This window comes from Thamnophis elegans, chromosome 3 (genome assembly GCF_009769535.1).
Source record: "Thamnophis elegans isolate rThaEle1 chromosome 3, rThaEle1.pri, whole genome shotgun sequence".
Classification (NCBI taxonomy): domain Eukaryota; kingdom Metazoa; phylum Chordata; class Lepidosauria; order Squamata; family Colubridae; genus Thamnophis; species Thamnophis elegans.
The window spans coordinates 59,639,417-59,655,459 of record NC_045543.1 but is presented as its reverse complement, the minus strand read 5'-3'; the positions used below and the strand labels follow the sequence as shown (position 1 = coordinate 59,655,459).

The window sequence follows — 16,043 nt, the reverse complement described above, 5'->3', positions numbered from 1 at the left end:
ATATACAAAGGCATTAATGTCTAATAGAATGTATTCTATAAAATCAAACTACATTTTCTGTAAATTATATTTCAGATGCTAAAGGCTGAGAACCATTATTTGGGGTTCCATGTTATAAATATGAAGCATGTAGCTTTGAAGAATATTGGAAATGAAATAACCTTGGTTTCCCTCTTTGTTTCTGACTATTTCAGGATCTGCCTTAATGATAACTAAAACTCACTCACCTGGAGATCTCTTTCCCAAAGGAGAAACACTGGTTCGGTATACAGCCACTGACTTGGCTGGAAATAACAGGACCTGTGAGATTAACATTGTCATAAGAGGTTTGTTTTTGTAGTGCTTATTCTTGAAATTATTTGTACTATTGAAGAGCACTATAGATTATTCCTCCTCTGAATTCTGATTTTGGAATTCCAAATTTTGCAATGTTACATCCAGAGAGGATTCAATTAATTTACAGTTCTCCATTACACTGGCTTTATTCTTTTTTTAAAGAAAACTTATTTTTATGCAGAGTATTCTGTACATCTAATACAACAAGTTTTTTTGTTTCTTAGATTTTGTTTAAAAAGTCAGTTCTAATGTCAGCGTATTGCCAAATTGAGCAAGAATTTTGTTTTATTTTTTAATGGAGTGATGTATAAGTGAAACAAACTGGGAAAATACATTCCCCCCTAGTACGCCATAGGTTCACTATGCAGCAGGAGGAAGAATCATGCAAACCTTAATCTAAAAATCTTATTTTTCAGGTTCTCCTTGTGAAATTCCCTTTACTCCGCTGAATGGTGATTTTAAATGCACTGAAAGTGGGTCAGGAGTTAATTGCACATTACTTTGCATGGAGGGATATGATTTCACAACAGGTTCCAATGAAAATTACTACTGTGCCTATGCAGATGGTATCTGGAATCCTCCTTACTCCAATCAGTGGCCTGACTGTTCTTGTAAGGTTTATCTATTATTCTTTCTTAAGGACTTAATTTTATAGAGTATTCTGTATATAAAACATTCAGATGTTTTTCAATTGACTGATATGTTTTGTCCTTCTAGTAGTTAAGTAATGAGAACTGAAACATAAACCAGTAATCCAACTAATAAGAGTTGTATCATATACACACATACAGAAAAATAGCCAGCTTTACACCATAGCCCTATTTCTGTCCACACTGTTAACTGCTTGGTCACTATTACAATCATTATGTACCCGTCTAGTATCCATTTGTGTGTTGGTGATTCACATCTGCCTGTAACATGTCTCTATATTTGAATGTTTGAGTGATCTCAGAAATCATTATTTTGCTGGGAGGTAGGGAGATGCCAACTACCCTAAACTTTAGTTTGGGACCTAAGTTGCTTTTCTTTCTTGAGTCTTTGTTAAGTGTTATGCTACAACTTTAAGAAAACCAAGTGGACATTATAATTCTTTCCCAAAAGTGAATGGCACTAATTGAGGACATTGGTTTTAATGAACCTGGTTGATGGTGCTAATTCCTGAGATGGAATTATTTCTATTTGAATAACTGCCTTGGTGCTGTTATAAAATGGAGATTGAGGGGATTCTCCCACCCCTACAGCCGTTCTTTCTCCTTCTTACCAACCTATCTAGGAACAGGTCCAGGGATAAATCTGAATCTTTAACTATAAAGCAAATATTAAAAAGTCCATAAATCAAATAGAGTAATAGTTAGCTATAACTAGAAATAGCTATATGGATAGTCCTCATTTGGCTATGAAAGTTGAGACTGGTGACTCAGTTGGTAAGCAAAGCGATCACTAAGGGAAACTGCAACTATGCTTATGATCTTACTTTGTTTGCTTTTAGATTTACAAAAGGTTATAATTACAAGGATTAGTCTTAAAGTTACTTTTTCATCACCATCATAACTGAATGGTCACTAAATGAAGAAGCAAGGACTACCTATACCCAGAGTTTGTTTGTGTGTGTGTGTGTGTGTGTGTGTGTGTGTATATATATATATATATATATATATATATATATATATATATATATACACACACACACACACACATACACACACACATACATCTATAGATCTATACTAGTCTCCCTTTATTTATTTATCAGCATAAATATAACATTATATATATATATATATATATATATATATATATATATATATATATATATATATATATATATATATAAATAAATATATATAAACATAAATAAAATAAAATACATTGAGATAGAAAAACGCCCACACAGCATGAACAGGTGGGAGGTATCGTCCCGTTCCAGCCATTTGGAAGCCTGCCCTTATTGATAAACGAGTCCCTAACATGATGAATGACACCAGGCCCACACTCACAAGAGCCACACAGGATATCACCACCAAACATCCACAAAGAAAGCAGACAAAAACCCACACTGAAGAGGAGGCACGACCAAGGACCAGAAGCCAGACTGCAAATGCACCATTAGCCTCTTTAAATCCCTCCTATCCTTACATGAAACACAAACCCCCAACCAATCAGAACACACCTCCACCCAATCAGGACACATCTCCACCCAATCAGAACACAGCCAAGCTCCCACCCAATCAGTTCAAACCCCCACTGGCAGTTAAAAGGAAGAAACAGCCGAGATCTCACATTGCTCCTGGAAGCACCAAGCCTGAAGATGACGAATGAGACTTCGTCGAAACATCGCCAAGACATCTCCAATTTTACGCGGGAGAAAACCCGAATAACTAGAGACCTACATACTAACACCCGCGAAAACCTCAGAAAACATATATATATATGTTGTATTTGTGCTGATAAATAAATAAAGGGAGACTAAATAGATATATATACTATACTGTACTATATATATATATATATATATATATATATATATATATATATATATATATATATATATATATATATATATATATATATATGAAAGATAGATAGATAGATAGATAGATAGATAGATAGATAGATAGATAGATAGATAGATAGATAGATAGATAGATAGATAGATAGATAGATAGTACAGGTAGAATTTTGGTAGCAATATGCTAATAACAATATAATACTTTTTTTCAGTGAATCGTTTGGCAAATCACGGTTTTAAATCCTTTGAAATGTTGTACAAAGCAACACGATGTGATGACAATAATCTGCTTAAAAATTTTGTGGAAGTTTTTCAAAGTGCACTTGGCAAAATGGTGAGTTAATGGTAAATCATTATAAGATCCTAATGTGACAAAAAACATAAAAGTGTGAACAGTAGAGACTTTGGCATGCCTATAATATATTTGAAAACTGTAAAGGATATTTTAGCAACCTTTGCCCTTCATTGCTGAAAACCAGGTTGGTGCAGTGACTGGAGACTCTTGAGTTTTAGTCCTCTTTAGCCACAATGCTAATTGAGTGATCTTGAGCCAATCATTTCTGTCAGCCATAAGAAGAAAGAACTGGCAAGACAATTCTAAAAAAATGCTTCCAGGAAAACTTCACAAGATTATCCAGAAAGTTTTCAAGATTTAAAATTAATTGAAAGCATATTTTTCTTCCACTTCTGTCTCTGCTATACCTCTGCCAAAATCCAAACAGCTGATTGTGCAACCTAATTTCATACCCACCATTAGCCTCCTTGGGTCTTAAGCAGTACCCTTCTGATTGCCCACGTCTAGGGCAGACCAACCCCCACCTACACCTTGGTAGACCACTCAGTAAAAAAAATGTCTCTGATTAAACAGTTAAATAATCTGTTACTAATTTAAACAGAGAACTGCTGGATGTAATAATTCGTGTTACTTGAATTATGTACTATTTTTCCTAGTCAAACATTCTTTTATCACCTTACAGTTTGTAAAGGCTATTGAAACAAGTATATCTATTTCAGAAGTGAGTTAGACAATCTAAATTAGACAAATGGCAGGAAAGTTGTGGGTTTTTTATAATATAATTTTTTATTTTTTCCAGTATAGACATGGACATTTGTGGACAGTACATCGACTGAGTCAAATCTTTTTTTATACATCATTAATGATAATAATACACATAAGTATGCATGATTCTAATCTTCCAACTTCAACAATATTGGTCTATTTCCATAACCCTTTATCATTTTTCCAATAATTCAAATAAACATAAATTACATTTCTTTGTGTCCTATATTTATCCTCTGCTAAATAGTATCATGTAATATTTTTAAAATTACTCATTATTCCCCCACAGCCTGAATATTCCAAATGTGTAGGGTTACTAATAACACCAATTTATTAACAATATTTATTCAATTCCAGGAGCATATCTCAAAATCCCCACAATTACTATTTTAAATTCACAATATACTTTAACACATTATTAATACTAAATTAAATATAATGTAATTAAATTACCTAATCCTAAATTCCCACCGACTGCTCTCAACTTATTGGGGTTTTAGTAATTATATATTGTCTGCCATTATATATACTACTATTTGCCTATGTATGTTTACCCATTTTATTAATATATTTTCTCCTTATCCATCATCTCTTAGTCTCCTTGAAATTGCATCATTTATCAACTTTTTAATCAACTTTTTATCTGTCTCTCTTGTAATCTTGTATCTCTTTTTGAATTTTTTGTACCTACTGTAAGGAAAGTTGTGTTTTTAACTAACATATAGAAGTATAAATAGTCCTTGACTTACAAGAATTTGTTTAGTCACCTTCGAAGTCACAACAACACTGAAAAAATGTGACATGACCATTTTCACACTTATGACCATTGCAGAATCCCCATGGTCACATTATCAAAATTCATATGCTTGGCAATTGACTCATATTTATGATGGTTGCAGTCATGTCCTGGGATCATGTGATTTCCTTTTGCGACTTTCTGACAAGCAAGTCAGTGGGGAAGCCAGATCCTTGTAACAACCCTGTTACTAACTTAACAACTGCAGTGATTCCCTTAATCACTGTGGCAAGGAAGGTCATAAAATGAGTTGCAAAATTAACGTAACAACTATCTCGCTGAGCAACAGAAATTTGGGTCTCAATTATGGTTGTAAGTTGAGGATTACCTGTACAGATTTGAGGGGTCCCTACTCTTTTACCCTTCCGGAAGGCCATGAACACCTAGCTTCTCCAATGTTGAGCAAGGTTGGGTTTGAGCCAGGAGGTTAATAGTTTGGTTAGTCTGGCACCTGGAGGAACAACTATGATTTTTATTCTGTTTTTACTGGTTGTTGTGAGGTGCCCAAGATCACTATATGAGATAGCAACAGCAATAGCACTTAGACTTCTGTAGACTAGCCCTCTGTAAGCAGTTTACAGAGTCAGCATTTTGCCCTCAACAATCTGGGTTCTCATTTTACTGACCTCGGAAGGATGGAAGGCTGAGTCAATCTTGAGCCTGGTGAGATTTGACCTGCCAAACTGCTAGCAGACGGCAATCAGCAGAAGTAGCTGCAGTACTGCATTGTAACCATTGCGCCACCGCCGGTCGTGGTATAGCCACAAGATAGATAGCCATAAAAATTGTTTAAATAAATAAATTAAATGGATATATAGAAAGCCAGTATATATTTTTCCATGAGAAAAGTTAAAATTATTGTGTATAGGAAGTCCTCTACTTACAACCATTCATTTAGCAACCATTTGAAGCCACACAGGCACTGAAAATATGGCCAGTCTTCACACTTAGGAATCATTGCAGCATCTCCCAAGGTCACATGATCAAAATTCAGTTGCTTGGCAACCAGCATGTATTTATGACGTTGCAGCATCTCAGGGGTCATGCGATCACCATTTGTGACCACCCCCCTCCCGCCCCAATCTCGGCCTCTAACAAGCAAAGTCAGTGGGGTAAGCTGGATGTGCTTAACAACCATTTGATTCATTTAACAGCTGCAGATATTCACTTCACAGCCATGACAAAAATGGTTGTAAAATTGGGCAGAATTCTTTATACAGCTAAGAACTACCTGTAATCTTACTATGCCAACTAGAGAGTCACAAAAAATGTGGTAACATTTTATTTTTAAAAAAATAAAAAATAAACCCTGGAGATGAGGAAGGCGTAGAAAAACCCAAAGCTTTTGCCATATATTTTAGCATCAGTCTGAAGATAGAGATGTGGCTGTTTTGGGTATCAGATTATTGCACTTAGCTTTCTGAAGCAACAATGGACAAAGGAGGAAATCCTAGAGCAGTGATGGCTAACCTTTTTGGCAGCGAGTGTCGAAAGCATGCACATGTACACCAATAATGCAATGTGCGACACACACCCTTGTGCGCCCCCCCCCGCATGCATGCACGACCCCCTGCATGTGCCCTGCCCCCTGCATGGCCCCCAATGTTCACACATCCCCCTGTCTGTGCCCCCCGCATGCGTGCGCATCTCCTGCATGCACCCCCACCCCCCGTGCATGTGTGGCAGAAACCCCAAAATTAGCTAACCAGTGGGAATCATACGCACATGCACAGCGGAGCTGAGCTGGGGTGACAGCTTGTGTGGCTGCAGAGAGGGCTCACGCATGCCATAGGTTCACCGTCACGGTCCTAGAGGTTCCTGGGTGTCAGCTCTGCCTTCTGCCAAAATAGGCAGAGCACACAGTCACAAGGAAAACCAAATCAGGGAAGAGAAAGAGAAGCCATCTTTCTAATCCTCCAAGCTAGAAATTAGATGTATACAATACCAACACAATACAATAGCAGAGTTGGAAGGGACCTTGGAGGTCTTCTAGTCCAACCCCCTGCCTAGGCAGGAAACCCTATACCGTTTCAGACAAATGGCTGTCCAACATCTTCTTAAAGACTTCCAATGTTGGGGCATTCACAACTTCTGGAGGAAAGTTGTTCCACTGATTACTTGTTCTTACTGTCAGGAAATTTATCCTCAGTTCTAAGTTGCTTCTCTCTTTGATTAGTTTCCACCCATTGCTTCTTGTTCTACCCTCAGGTGCCTTGGAAAATAGTTTGACTCCCTCTTCTTTGTGGCAACCCCTGAGATATTGGAACACTGCTATCATGTCTCCCCTAGTCCTTCTTTTCATTAAACTAGTCATACGCAATTCCTGCAACCGTTCCTCATATGTTTTAGCCTCCAGTCCCCTAATCATCTTTGTTGCTCTTCTCTGCACTCTTTCTAGAGTCTCCACATCTTTTCTACATCGTGGCGACCAAAACTGAATGCAGTATTCCAAGTGTGTGTATTGTATGAGGCAAGAAAGGGAGTTAAGCCAAATTGTACAGTGTCATTCGGTGGTAAACTAATTATTTTTGTTACTGCTCTTTCCTGATTTTATAGGTTCCATCTTTTTGCAATGACGTTGATGACATTGACTGCAGGTTTGAGGATCTGCCACAGAAACATTGCTTAGAATATAATTACGACTATGAAAATGGCTTTGCAATTGGTAAGTGAAGTGACTTGCCCTTTATCATCTATAAGTTCTGAAGAAATAAATATTTAGCTTGTCTCCTATAGCAATTCTGACCACAGTTGAGCCCAAAATTTATGTTGCGAAATGAGACAGTCGTTAGGTGAATCGCTGCAGTTGATGACTTCATAACCAAGTTATTAAATGAATCTGACTTCCCCATTGACTTGTCAGAAGATGGCAAAAGAGGATCACATGACCTCGGGACACAGCAATGGTCATAAGTATGAGCCAAGTTGCCAAGCATTTGATCACATGATCATGGGGATGCTACATAGGTCGTAACTGAAAAATGGTCAAAAGTCCCTTTTTTCATTATTGTTGTAACTTTGAGCAGTCATTAAGTGAACTGTTGTAACCTGTGGACTGCCTGTATGAACTGAGTCAGACCAGTGCTCCTGGTAAACCCAGGTAAGCACATTAGAAGACAAAAAATAGAAAAATGGCCAGGAAAAAAAGAATAAACCATTAACACCTCATTCCATCATTTATTTCTCCACTACCTTCCCCCTATGTTTCCTTCCCTAGAAACAGCAGTGTCAGGTCTCTATTTCATTCATTCATACTTTATCTCTCTGCTTAACCTTTGGGGTAGGAGTTGACCTTTCATGTCGGCATCTTATCCTATAAATTGTCAAGTCAGTAGCTGTTGCTTGTCCCTTTCTCTTCTCCTAAAAAATGTAATTGTGCTTGAACAGCTTGTTACCATTCATAAATGTTACTTGTTTCTTGTGGGATATTTCTTTTTTTCTCTCTCTCCCTCTCTATTACCAACAGGTCCTGGTGGCTGGGGTGCCATAAATCGGCTGGATTACTCTTACGATGATTTTGTTGAAGTAGATTCTGAAGAGCAACTACCTAAATTACCATCTGATTCTATGGATGTGGCAAACTCCCGGGTCAAAAGACACAAAAAAATAAATATGCCCATGTCAGACCACAAAATAAAGTTAATTTTTAATATCACTGGTATGAAAACATTTGTCTTTTTATTATTTAGGAATATGGAGTACACCTTTTTAAAATGGAGCGTTTTTTGAGTGTTTTGTAAATAGAACATTCATAGGAATTATGTTGAACACTTCACAGGTTGAAGATTTTTTCTATTCTTCTGCATGCTTCTAAAGAGCATTATGCTAATTAACTTTGTAATGCCTCTGTCTTTTACATAAGATGATTGTTTTTTAATCATAGCTACTGTACCACTGCCTGACAAACGCAATGATTCTCTGGAAGCAGAAAACCAGCAGCGCCTGCTAAAAACACTAGAGAGGATCACAAATAGATTGAAAAGAACTCTCAACAAGCATCCCATGTATTCTTTTCAGTTGTCTTCTGAGTTGCTTATAGCTGACATCAATTCTCTAGAAGCTGAAAAAGCTTTTCTTTTCTGCAAACCGGGCTCTGTTCTACGGGGGCGAATGTGTGGTAGGTAATTTTAATCTCAGTTAATTTAATTTAATATGTTTAAAAGGCTATCATCTTGGAATTATTGCATATGTCAACTTTCAAGGAAGAATCAAAAGAATCATATAATGTCAATCTTAAATTCGCTGTTAATGCTATCTTATTTATTTTCACTTCGGAAACGTTTGGCTACTCAGCTAATTTCCTACCTCTTAGAGAAGGCTTCCTTCAGCAGGATGGGGGAGGTGTGGGAACATGTTTTTCTATGATACTAATACATCCTTGTACTGCATGAAGTTCCACAAATCCTCCAGAATAGCTCTGGTCATGAAGGAAGAAGAGTGGCTTCTTTCTCCTTCACCCATAGAAGTATTTCATCAGTAGCACACTACTATTTGGATTTCAGCAGTTATGACTATTTTAACACATTTTCAGTTAATCTGCAATTATCTGTTCAATCAATCATGTACCTCATATAGTTTTTGCACACGTATGAACTGTGTCTGTGATAATACAGATACAGATTACATTGCCATCTGCAGTTTGAGAATTGGGTCAGAATATATGTTAAACCATCATTGTTCCACACCCAACATTTTATTCATATTTTATCTAATTAAATTCCAGTTAACTGTCCTTTGGGTACTTACTATTCTCTGGAACATCATGCATGTGAAAGTTGCTGGATCGGATCATATCAAGATGAGGAAGGACAGCTAGAATGTAAAAATTGTCCATCTAACACTTATACTGAATATCTCCATTCCAGAAGCATATTAGAATGCAAAGGTAGGAAATTTGCAATTATATAATATTTCATGAATGAAGGCGAAGTTCGAAAGCTCAGAAGACAAAACCTCTAGTCCCAGTGACTGACCTAGATTGGATCCTGCATATAATATTTATTTATTTAGCTATTGAGGGAACCAGTATTTTTTTATTTAAACATGCAAACAAATGTTAATGCTTATTTAAATTATGTTTATTCTAGATGTTTGGAAACAAAAGTTAAATTTACATTAAAGAATATTCTGTTTTTATTAAAAAAACTATTTGTTTATAAAATATCACAACTTTTTAGAAAGACGTGTGTCAACCGTCTGACTAGTGCACCCAAACAAGTAAACACTCTTGGGAGCTTTGAAACGTGAAAAGTAAAGCTTTATTGGATATACCATTATGGTACTGAAGAATCAAAACCCTCTCTAGTTTTCTGTGCAAATACTTGCCTCGTTAAACAATAGCTTCCCTTTCTCCCCACCTCTGGGTGATCACATTGTCCAATTATGAGACATCCTTTTGTTATGGGAACAGTCCACCTCCTCCTCAAGCATCTGCAGTTCTGACCTTGATGGTTTTTAGGCTCTCAGGATCTGTGGACAACTTCTCAGCACTCCATTCCACCCTCCACCCCACCCCCCAGTTCATTTGCAAATTGAATAGCTATAAGGTTTCAAAGAAGCAAAGCAATTCAATCTTCAATCTTCACTCTGTGTGCGTGTGTGAGAGAGGGAGGGAGGGAGAGAGATGCGTCTGATCACTGCATCTAATCTGGTTTTTTCCTAAAAGTAGCCAGCAAGATAATCTCTTTTTCAAGAAGTTATACAGGTAGTCCTCAACTTACCACTACTTGTTTAGTGGCATTTAAAATTACAGCGGCACTGAAAAAAGGACCTATAAGCAGTCCTTGCACTTATGACCATCTTAGCATTCTCACGGTCACATAATCAAAATTTGGGTACTTGGCAAATGGCATGTATTGACAACAGTTACAGCATTCTGGGGTCATGTGGTCACAATTTGGACCTTCCGGCTGGTTTCTGACAAGCAAAGTCAATGGGGGAAGCCAAATTTGCTTAACGACTGGATGAATCATTGAACTACAATGATTCGCTTAACGGACATCCGGGGGGCGTGGCCTGTTGCCGAGGAGGGCTCCACCGAGCTCCTCAGAGATCTGGTCTGTATATCTAAATAAGATCATAGATAGCACCCCTTTTTGGCTAAGAAAGGGGCAGGGAGGTTAGCCCCGTAGGTTAGGATCTAATCGTAAGCCACAGCCTTTTTTCTTTTTTGGCTGTGGAAAGAGATTAGAGCCGGCCGAAGCGGAGCTTTTATCTCCAGCCATTTCTTCTCAGCTGCCTTTTTTTTTTTTTGGCAGCCCCAGACAGGCTAGCCCCCCCCCAGGACAAGACAAAGTTTTTTCAAGCTAGAATTGATACGGGCGGGTGCCACCCCTGTGAGATTTATGTTTTTATTACTATCGTAAATACCAGCACCATTCGTCTTAGAGGCTTCTTTGTCTAAACAGACCTCAAAATGGCGATTTCTCTCCGTGGATGATTGATGTACCTAGCCGGTGTTATCTTCCTGCAGACTGCTCCTTAAATTTTTTTTCTTTGGAAATAGAGGGGAGCGAAGCTCTGCTTACTTGCTTATTTATTATGCCACCCAAGTCAAGGAAGCGTCTTGCTACAAAAGAATTTAAAGAATCTTCATTGGAAACACAGCCTTTGTCTCCTATGCCTTCTGCTGGGGAACTTTTAACACAGGAATATCTCCTTAAAATGCTTAACGCTTTTAAGAAAGAAATTAGGGAATTTGTATTGGAATTATATGATGATTTAAAATCTAAAGTTAATCAAATGAAGGCGAATACGTTTGCAGCTGTGTCTGCTCTGTCAGATTACTCTGCTGAAATAGAGAACAAATTGGAAAGTCTGGAGAAGGCTAACTTTAATTTGACTACCAATATTCAAATTTTACAACAGAAAATTAGAGACAATGAGAAACAGCTTATGATGTTAAATTTTAATAGGAAGGCATCTTCTATAAGAGTCAGAGGATTCCGTGAAAAGGAGCAAGAGAATTTAAAACAGACCTTTGCTGAAGCCTTCAGCCATGCACTGGGAAGCCCGGGACTTAACTTTGATTGGCAGATTCGGAAAATCTATCGCCAGAACTCATTGATAGCGGAACAGCGACAGCTCCCAAGGGACATAATTATACATTTCTCTACAAAAGAATCTAGAAATGCAATTGTGCAAAAGCTTCATAATAATAGTCTCCGAGTTGACGGCCAAAATCTGATTGTTTTCAAAGATATTCCTTCTCAGATGCTGAAAGAAAGAAGGGATTACGCCTTTTTAACTAAGGAGCTTAGGAGCCAACAGATTCGATACAGATGGGAGGCCCCTGCCGGTATCACGGTTACATTTGAGAATCAAAGGTTTCGTCTCAACTCTGTTTCGGAGGCTCAAGATTTCTATTGTAGGATTCTGAAGGCGGGACTTCCTGACGCGTTTGGAAGAGTGGAGAGACAAGCGGAAGGAGAAGCCGAGCGGCTGGCCTTGTGGTTGCAAGATGGAGGGGGTAGCCCCTCCTCCCTCGGAGAAGCAGAAAAACGGAGATCGAGAATTTAGACATTTTAAAATGCTTGAGGACTGAATGGGGGTTTGAGACCTCTCTCCGGTAGAAAAAGCGGACTAATTTTCATCAGAAGGAAAAGCTGGGTGAAACTACTTTGAGCTAGATTTTAAATTAACGTTAGCATAAATTTGATAGTGGTAAACATCAGATTTGAATATGATCCATGCTATTTAATTTTTACTTGAAGGGAAAGGTGGTTGTTATAGTCCTGAGTTACTTTTTAAATAAACGCTAGTATAAATTTGATAGTGGTAAATATTAGACAAGCAAGAGATGAGGGTAAAATGCATGTGGAATGAACTACGTTATTTGTGGTAAATATCAGACAAGCAAGGGAAGAGGGTAAAATTTATGTTGTTTAAAGCTTATTAGAACAGGAAGCCGCTTGGGATTATTTTAAGATAACTGTTAAAAGAATGCGGAATGATTTATGTTGTTTAACTTTGTTAGAAGGGACTACCTTAAAATAGAAGGTTAACTGACTCTTGCTGAAAGTATTATTGGAATATGTGGAATGATTCATGCTACAAATCGCTTTGAACTATATTTTAAACAAATGTTAGCATAAATTTGATAGTGGTAAATATCAGACAAGTGGGGGATGAGGGTAAAATGCATGTGGAATGAACTAAGTTATTTAAATCCTATTAGAAGGGGAAGTCGGTTGGAATTATCTTAAGATAGAAATTGATCCCTGTGTAAAGTAATATCTGATCTACGCTGCTTAACTTTACTAAGAAGGGGAAATCTGGTTAGATTATTTTGAATTACTGTTTGAAAAAGGGGTAAAGAAAGATCATTTACGTTGTTTAAATTTTACTAGAAGGGAAAGTTTGATTACTTGTCTGTAAAGATATATTTGAATATATGGCATGAACCATGCTGCTTAAATCTTATTGGAAGGGATCATGAGATTCAGGAAGGGAACGGGAGAATCTACAGAAGATCGGGGTAAATAGCAAAGAAGTAAGAGACGAGAATAAAATATAGATAGAATGATTTATACTATTTAAGCATAGATAAAGATGGGGGGCTGAGCTCAACACAAAGAGTGGGTTTTTTTTTTTTCCTTTTTCATATATTACTTTTATTTTTTAACCCATATGTATACAAGATATTTTAGATAGAAGGTAGTGCCAGGTGTGGGCCCTGGGAAGCCGGGAGGATTAGGGATGGGGATTGTGGGGGGTGGGGTGGGGGGGGTTAACATAGTCTTAATAAGAACAAGAATGTATTTATACACGGTGGTTCTTTTTTTTTTTTTTCATTATTATTATTATTATTATTTTCTCCCTTGGTCCACTTTACTTTTATTAGATCAAACAACACTCGAATAAAGGCATACACCAAGGAGGGAGGTAGAGGGAAGGAAGAGGGAGGAGCAAGGAAGGAGTAAGGGGAATGTAAGGAGTAAGGGGAATGTAAGGAGGGTGTCTGGGGAGTAAGGGGAGAAGGAAGGTTTGAGGGGGTAAGGGAAGTAGGAGGGGAGTGTTAGAGGGAGAAAGGAAAGTTGGAGGGGGTAGATGGGGTGTATGGAGGATGCAAGGGTCAGGTGGGGTTGTGAATGATGAGTTGTGTTTCCTTTTTATTTGTTCGCTTTATTCCTTTTTTTCTTTTTTTTTTTTTTTCTTCTTTTCTTATAGTAAATACCCTGTGTATAAATGATTGCAAATGGAATGTGAAAATTGAAAATTGAATAAAATATTTTATGTAAAGGAAAAAAAAAAAAAAAAATTAATGATTCGCTTAACAACAGTGGCAAGAAAAGTTGTAAAATTGGGCACAATTGATTTAACAATTGCCTTGCTTAGCAAAAGAAATTCTACTCTCAATAACAATAATAAGTTGAGGTCTACCTGTAGGCTACAGAGAGTAAAATGCCCTTGTAACAATTATCCAATTTCTCTGAATACAAAGTCGAAGCAGTATATCAGATATTTTCAAGTAGAGGAAAACATCATTAGTAGTAAATAGATTGACAATTTCTGGAAAAGAAAGCTGCAATGGAAATGAAAGCAATTCTTTTACTGTGGTTCTGTAATAAATCGCATTAGAATCAGTGTTCCGGCATAAATACTTTTGTTTAAATAAATAATTTGGTTTTTTTTACAGAAATGGTTTCCAAAACAGTTAAGGACAATAAAAATAGCAGTTGAAACACAACAGCTTCAAATATGAAAGAAATTACTCAATCAGGAAGTTAGAATGACAGACTAAAATGATTACAATAAGATCCTAATAATAATGTGCATGCTTTTCACAGTTTTTATAATTTATATTATTTTGTTCTTCTTTTGTCTCAGTAATTATGTGGTCTTTTCAGTGGAGCTAATATATCAGTTTTATTATAACAGAATGTCAATAATCAAAAAAAGCTTCTTTATTCTCTGTACTTCTCATTTTTATGGTAGAGTAGTTTATGGTTTCAATGGAATATTCCAAACAAAACACCGAGCTTCTGCAATAAACATATCCATATTTGTGGCAGATCCTCTTTACAAATTGTATTTTGCAAGCTAATACCAGAGGTAGTATTTTGCCGGTTCGCACCGGTTCAGGCGAACCTGTAGTGGTGACAGTGGGAGGCTCCGCCCACCTGCCCATACCTCATCACGGACGCTCTGTGCATGCAAGAAGCTTTTGTGCATGCTCAGAAGTGCTGTGTGCGAGCTCCCAGTTCCGAACCGGTAGCAAAGGTAAGAGGATTTCATGCCTGGCTAATACACTTAGCTTGCTCAAGGCTTCTAAGTCACCAGTTACAACTCAGTGCAGATGCTGTTGTTCTGCATTGGATCGCTGGGTTTATTTTTGCCCTTATTTTTCAGCTGCTTGGAATTGATAAGCATTTTTTTAAATTAGAGATTTTTAATTAGGTTGTACTGTTCTCGTATACTCAGCTCAGTGCAAGCCGGGAACCTCTTCTCCAAATGGCCTTGAGATCTGTGAATCATGTCCCTTTGGCAAATATCAGCCTACCACTGGATCTAAGAACTGCCTTTCTTGTCCAGAAAATATGTCAACAGTCAAAAGAGGAGCTGTGGATATATCAGCATGTGGAGGTTTGTGACATCTAGATTCCAGGAAACAGCATGTTGCTAAATACCATGCATTATCTATCACTTCCCTTCCCTGATCCCTGCATAACTGAAATATTTTTAAGTAGTAGCATGCATTATGCCTGTAGTCTATCTTATTTATCTAGTGGACCTTAATTTTCTGCACAAAGGATTTGAACTGTAGCCATACTTTAAAGAAACAACCTCCTGAGACCTCTGTTTAGACAGTACTTGTTTATGTTAGCAAGTATTAGTTTTTAGTTTCCAACAGTGCACTGGTAACAATAGCAGATTATTTCCATATGTTATTAGTGCTTTTATTTGTTTCTTGCATAATATAAACACGGGGGGAAACAAAATTACTTTCTGGCTAAACTTGAAAATAGTTTTGCTTGTCCTCTGAGAAATAAATCTGTTTCTGTTGCCAGTGCAGAATTAGAAATATGAGGAAAAGTAGGATATGAATCTAACAAATAAACCAACAGGCCATATTATTTGGCAAATACCAAGTATTTGACATTTGGTGCTGTTTTGGGGTCATATGTCTGTGGAGATTCTCAATCATCCAGGTCATGGTGGTCCCAAAGGATCTTTTTCCAAATGGCAACTGGACTTTCTTGGGGTTTTTTCCTTTGAAAATGTTTCAATTCTCATTGAAGAAGGAGAACTGAGAAAACTTCTTGGATGAGAAATGAAATGTTTTCAAACTAAAAAAAGAAACCCAAGAAAGTCCAATCGCCTTTTGGAAAAAGCATTTTTGG

General features: G+C 37.2%; 1 protein-coding gene across 1 annotated transcript in view; it reads left to right on the top strand.

Moving 5' to 3' along the window:
* Positions 1–16,043, top strand: part of SVEP1 (sushi, von Willebrand factor type A, EGF and pentraxin domain containing 1) — a 144,823-nt gene that overhangs the window by 61,173 nt on the left and 67,607 nt on the right. Inside the window, exons 11-18 of the mRNA XM_032213166.1 lie at positions 195–326; positions 753–947; positions 3,058–3,179; positions 7,258–7,366; positions 8,168–8,359; positions 8,585–8,818; positions 9,425–9,586; positions 15,124–15,285. Of these exons, the coding sequence (XP_032069057.1) occupies positions 195–326; positions 753–947; positions 3,058–3,179; positions 7,258–7,366; positions 8,168–8,359; positions 8,585–8,818; positions 9,425–9,586; positions 15,124–15,285 (1,308 nt within the window). The remainder of the gene's footprint in view (positions 1–194; positions 327–752; positions 948–3,057; positions 3,180–7,257; positions 7,367–8,167; positions 8,360–8,584; positions 8,819–9,424; positions 9,587–15,123; positions 15,286–16,043) is intronic.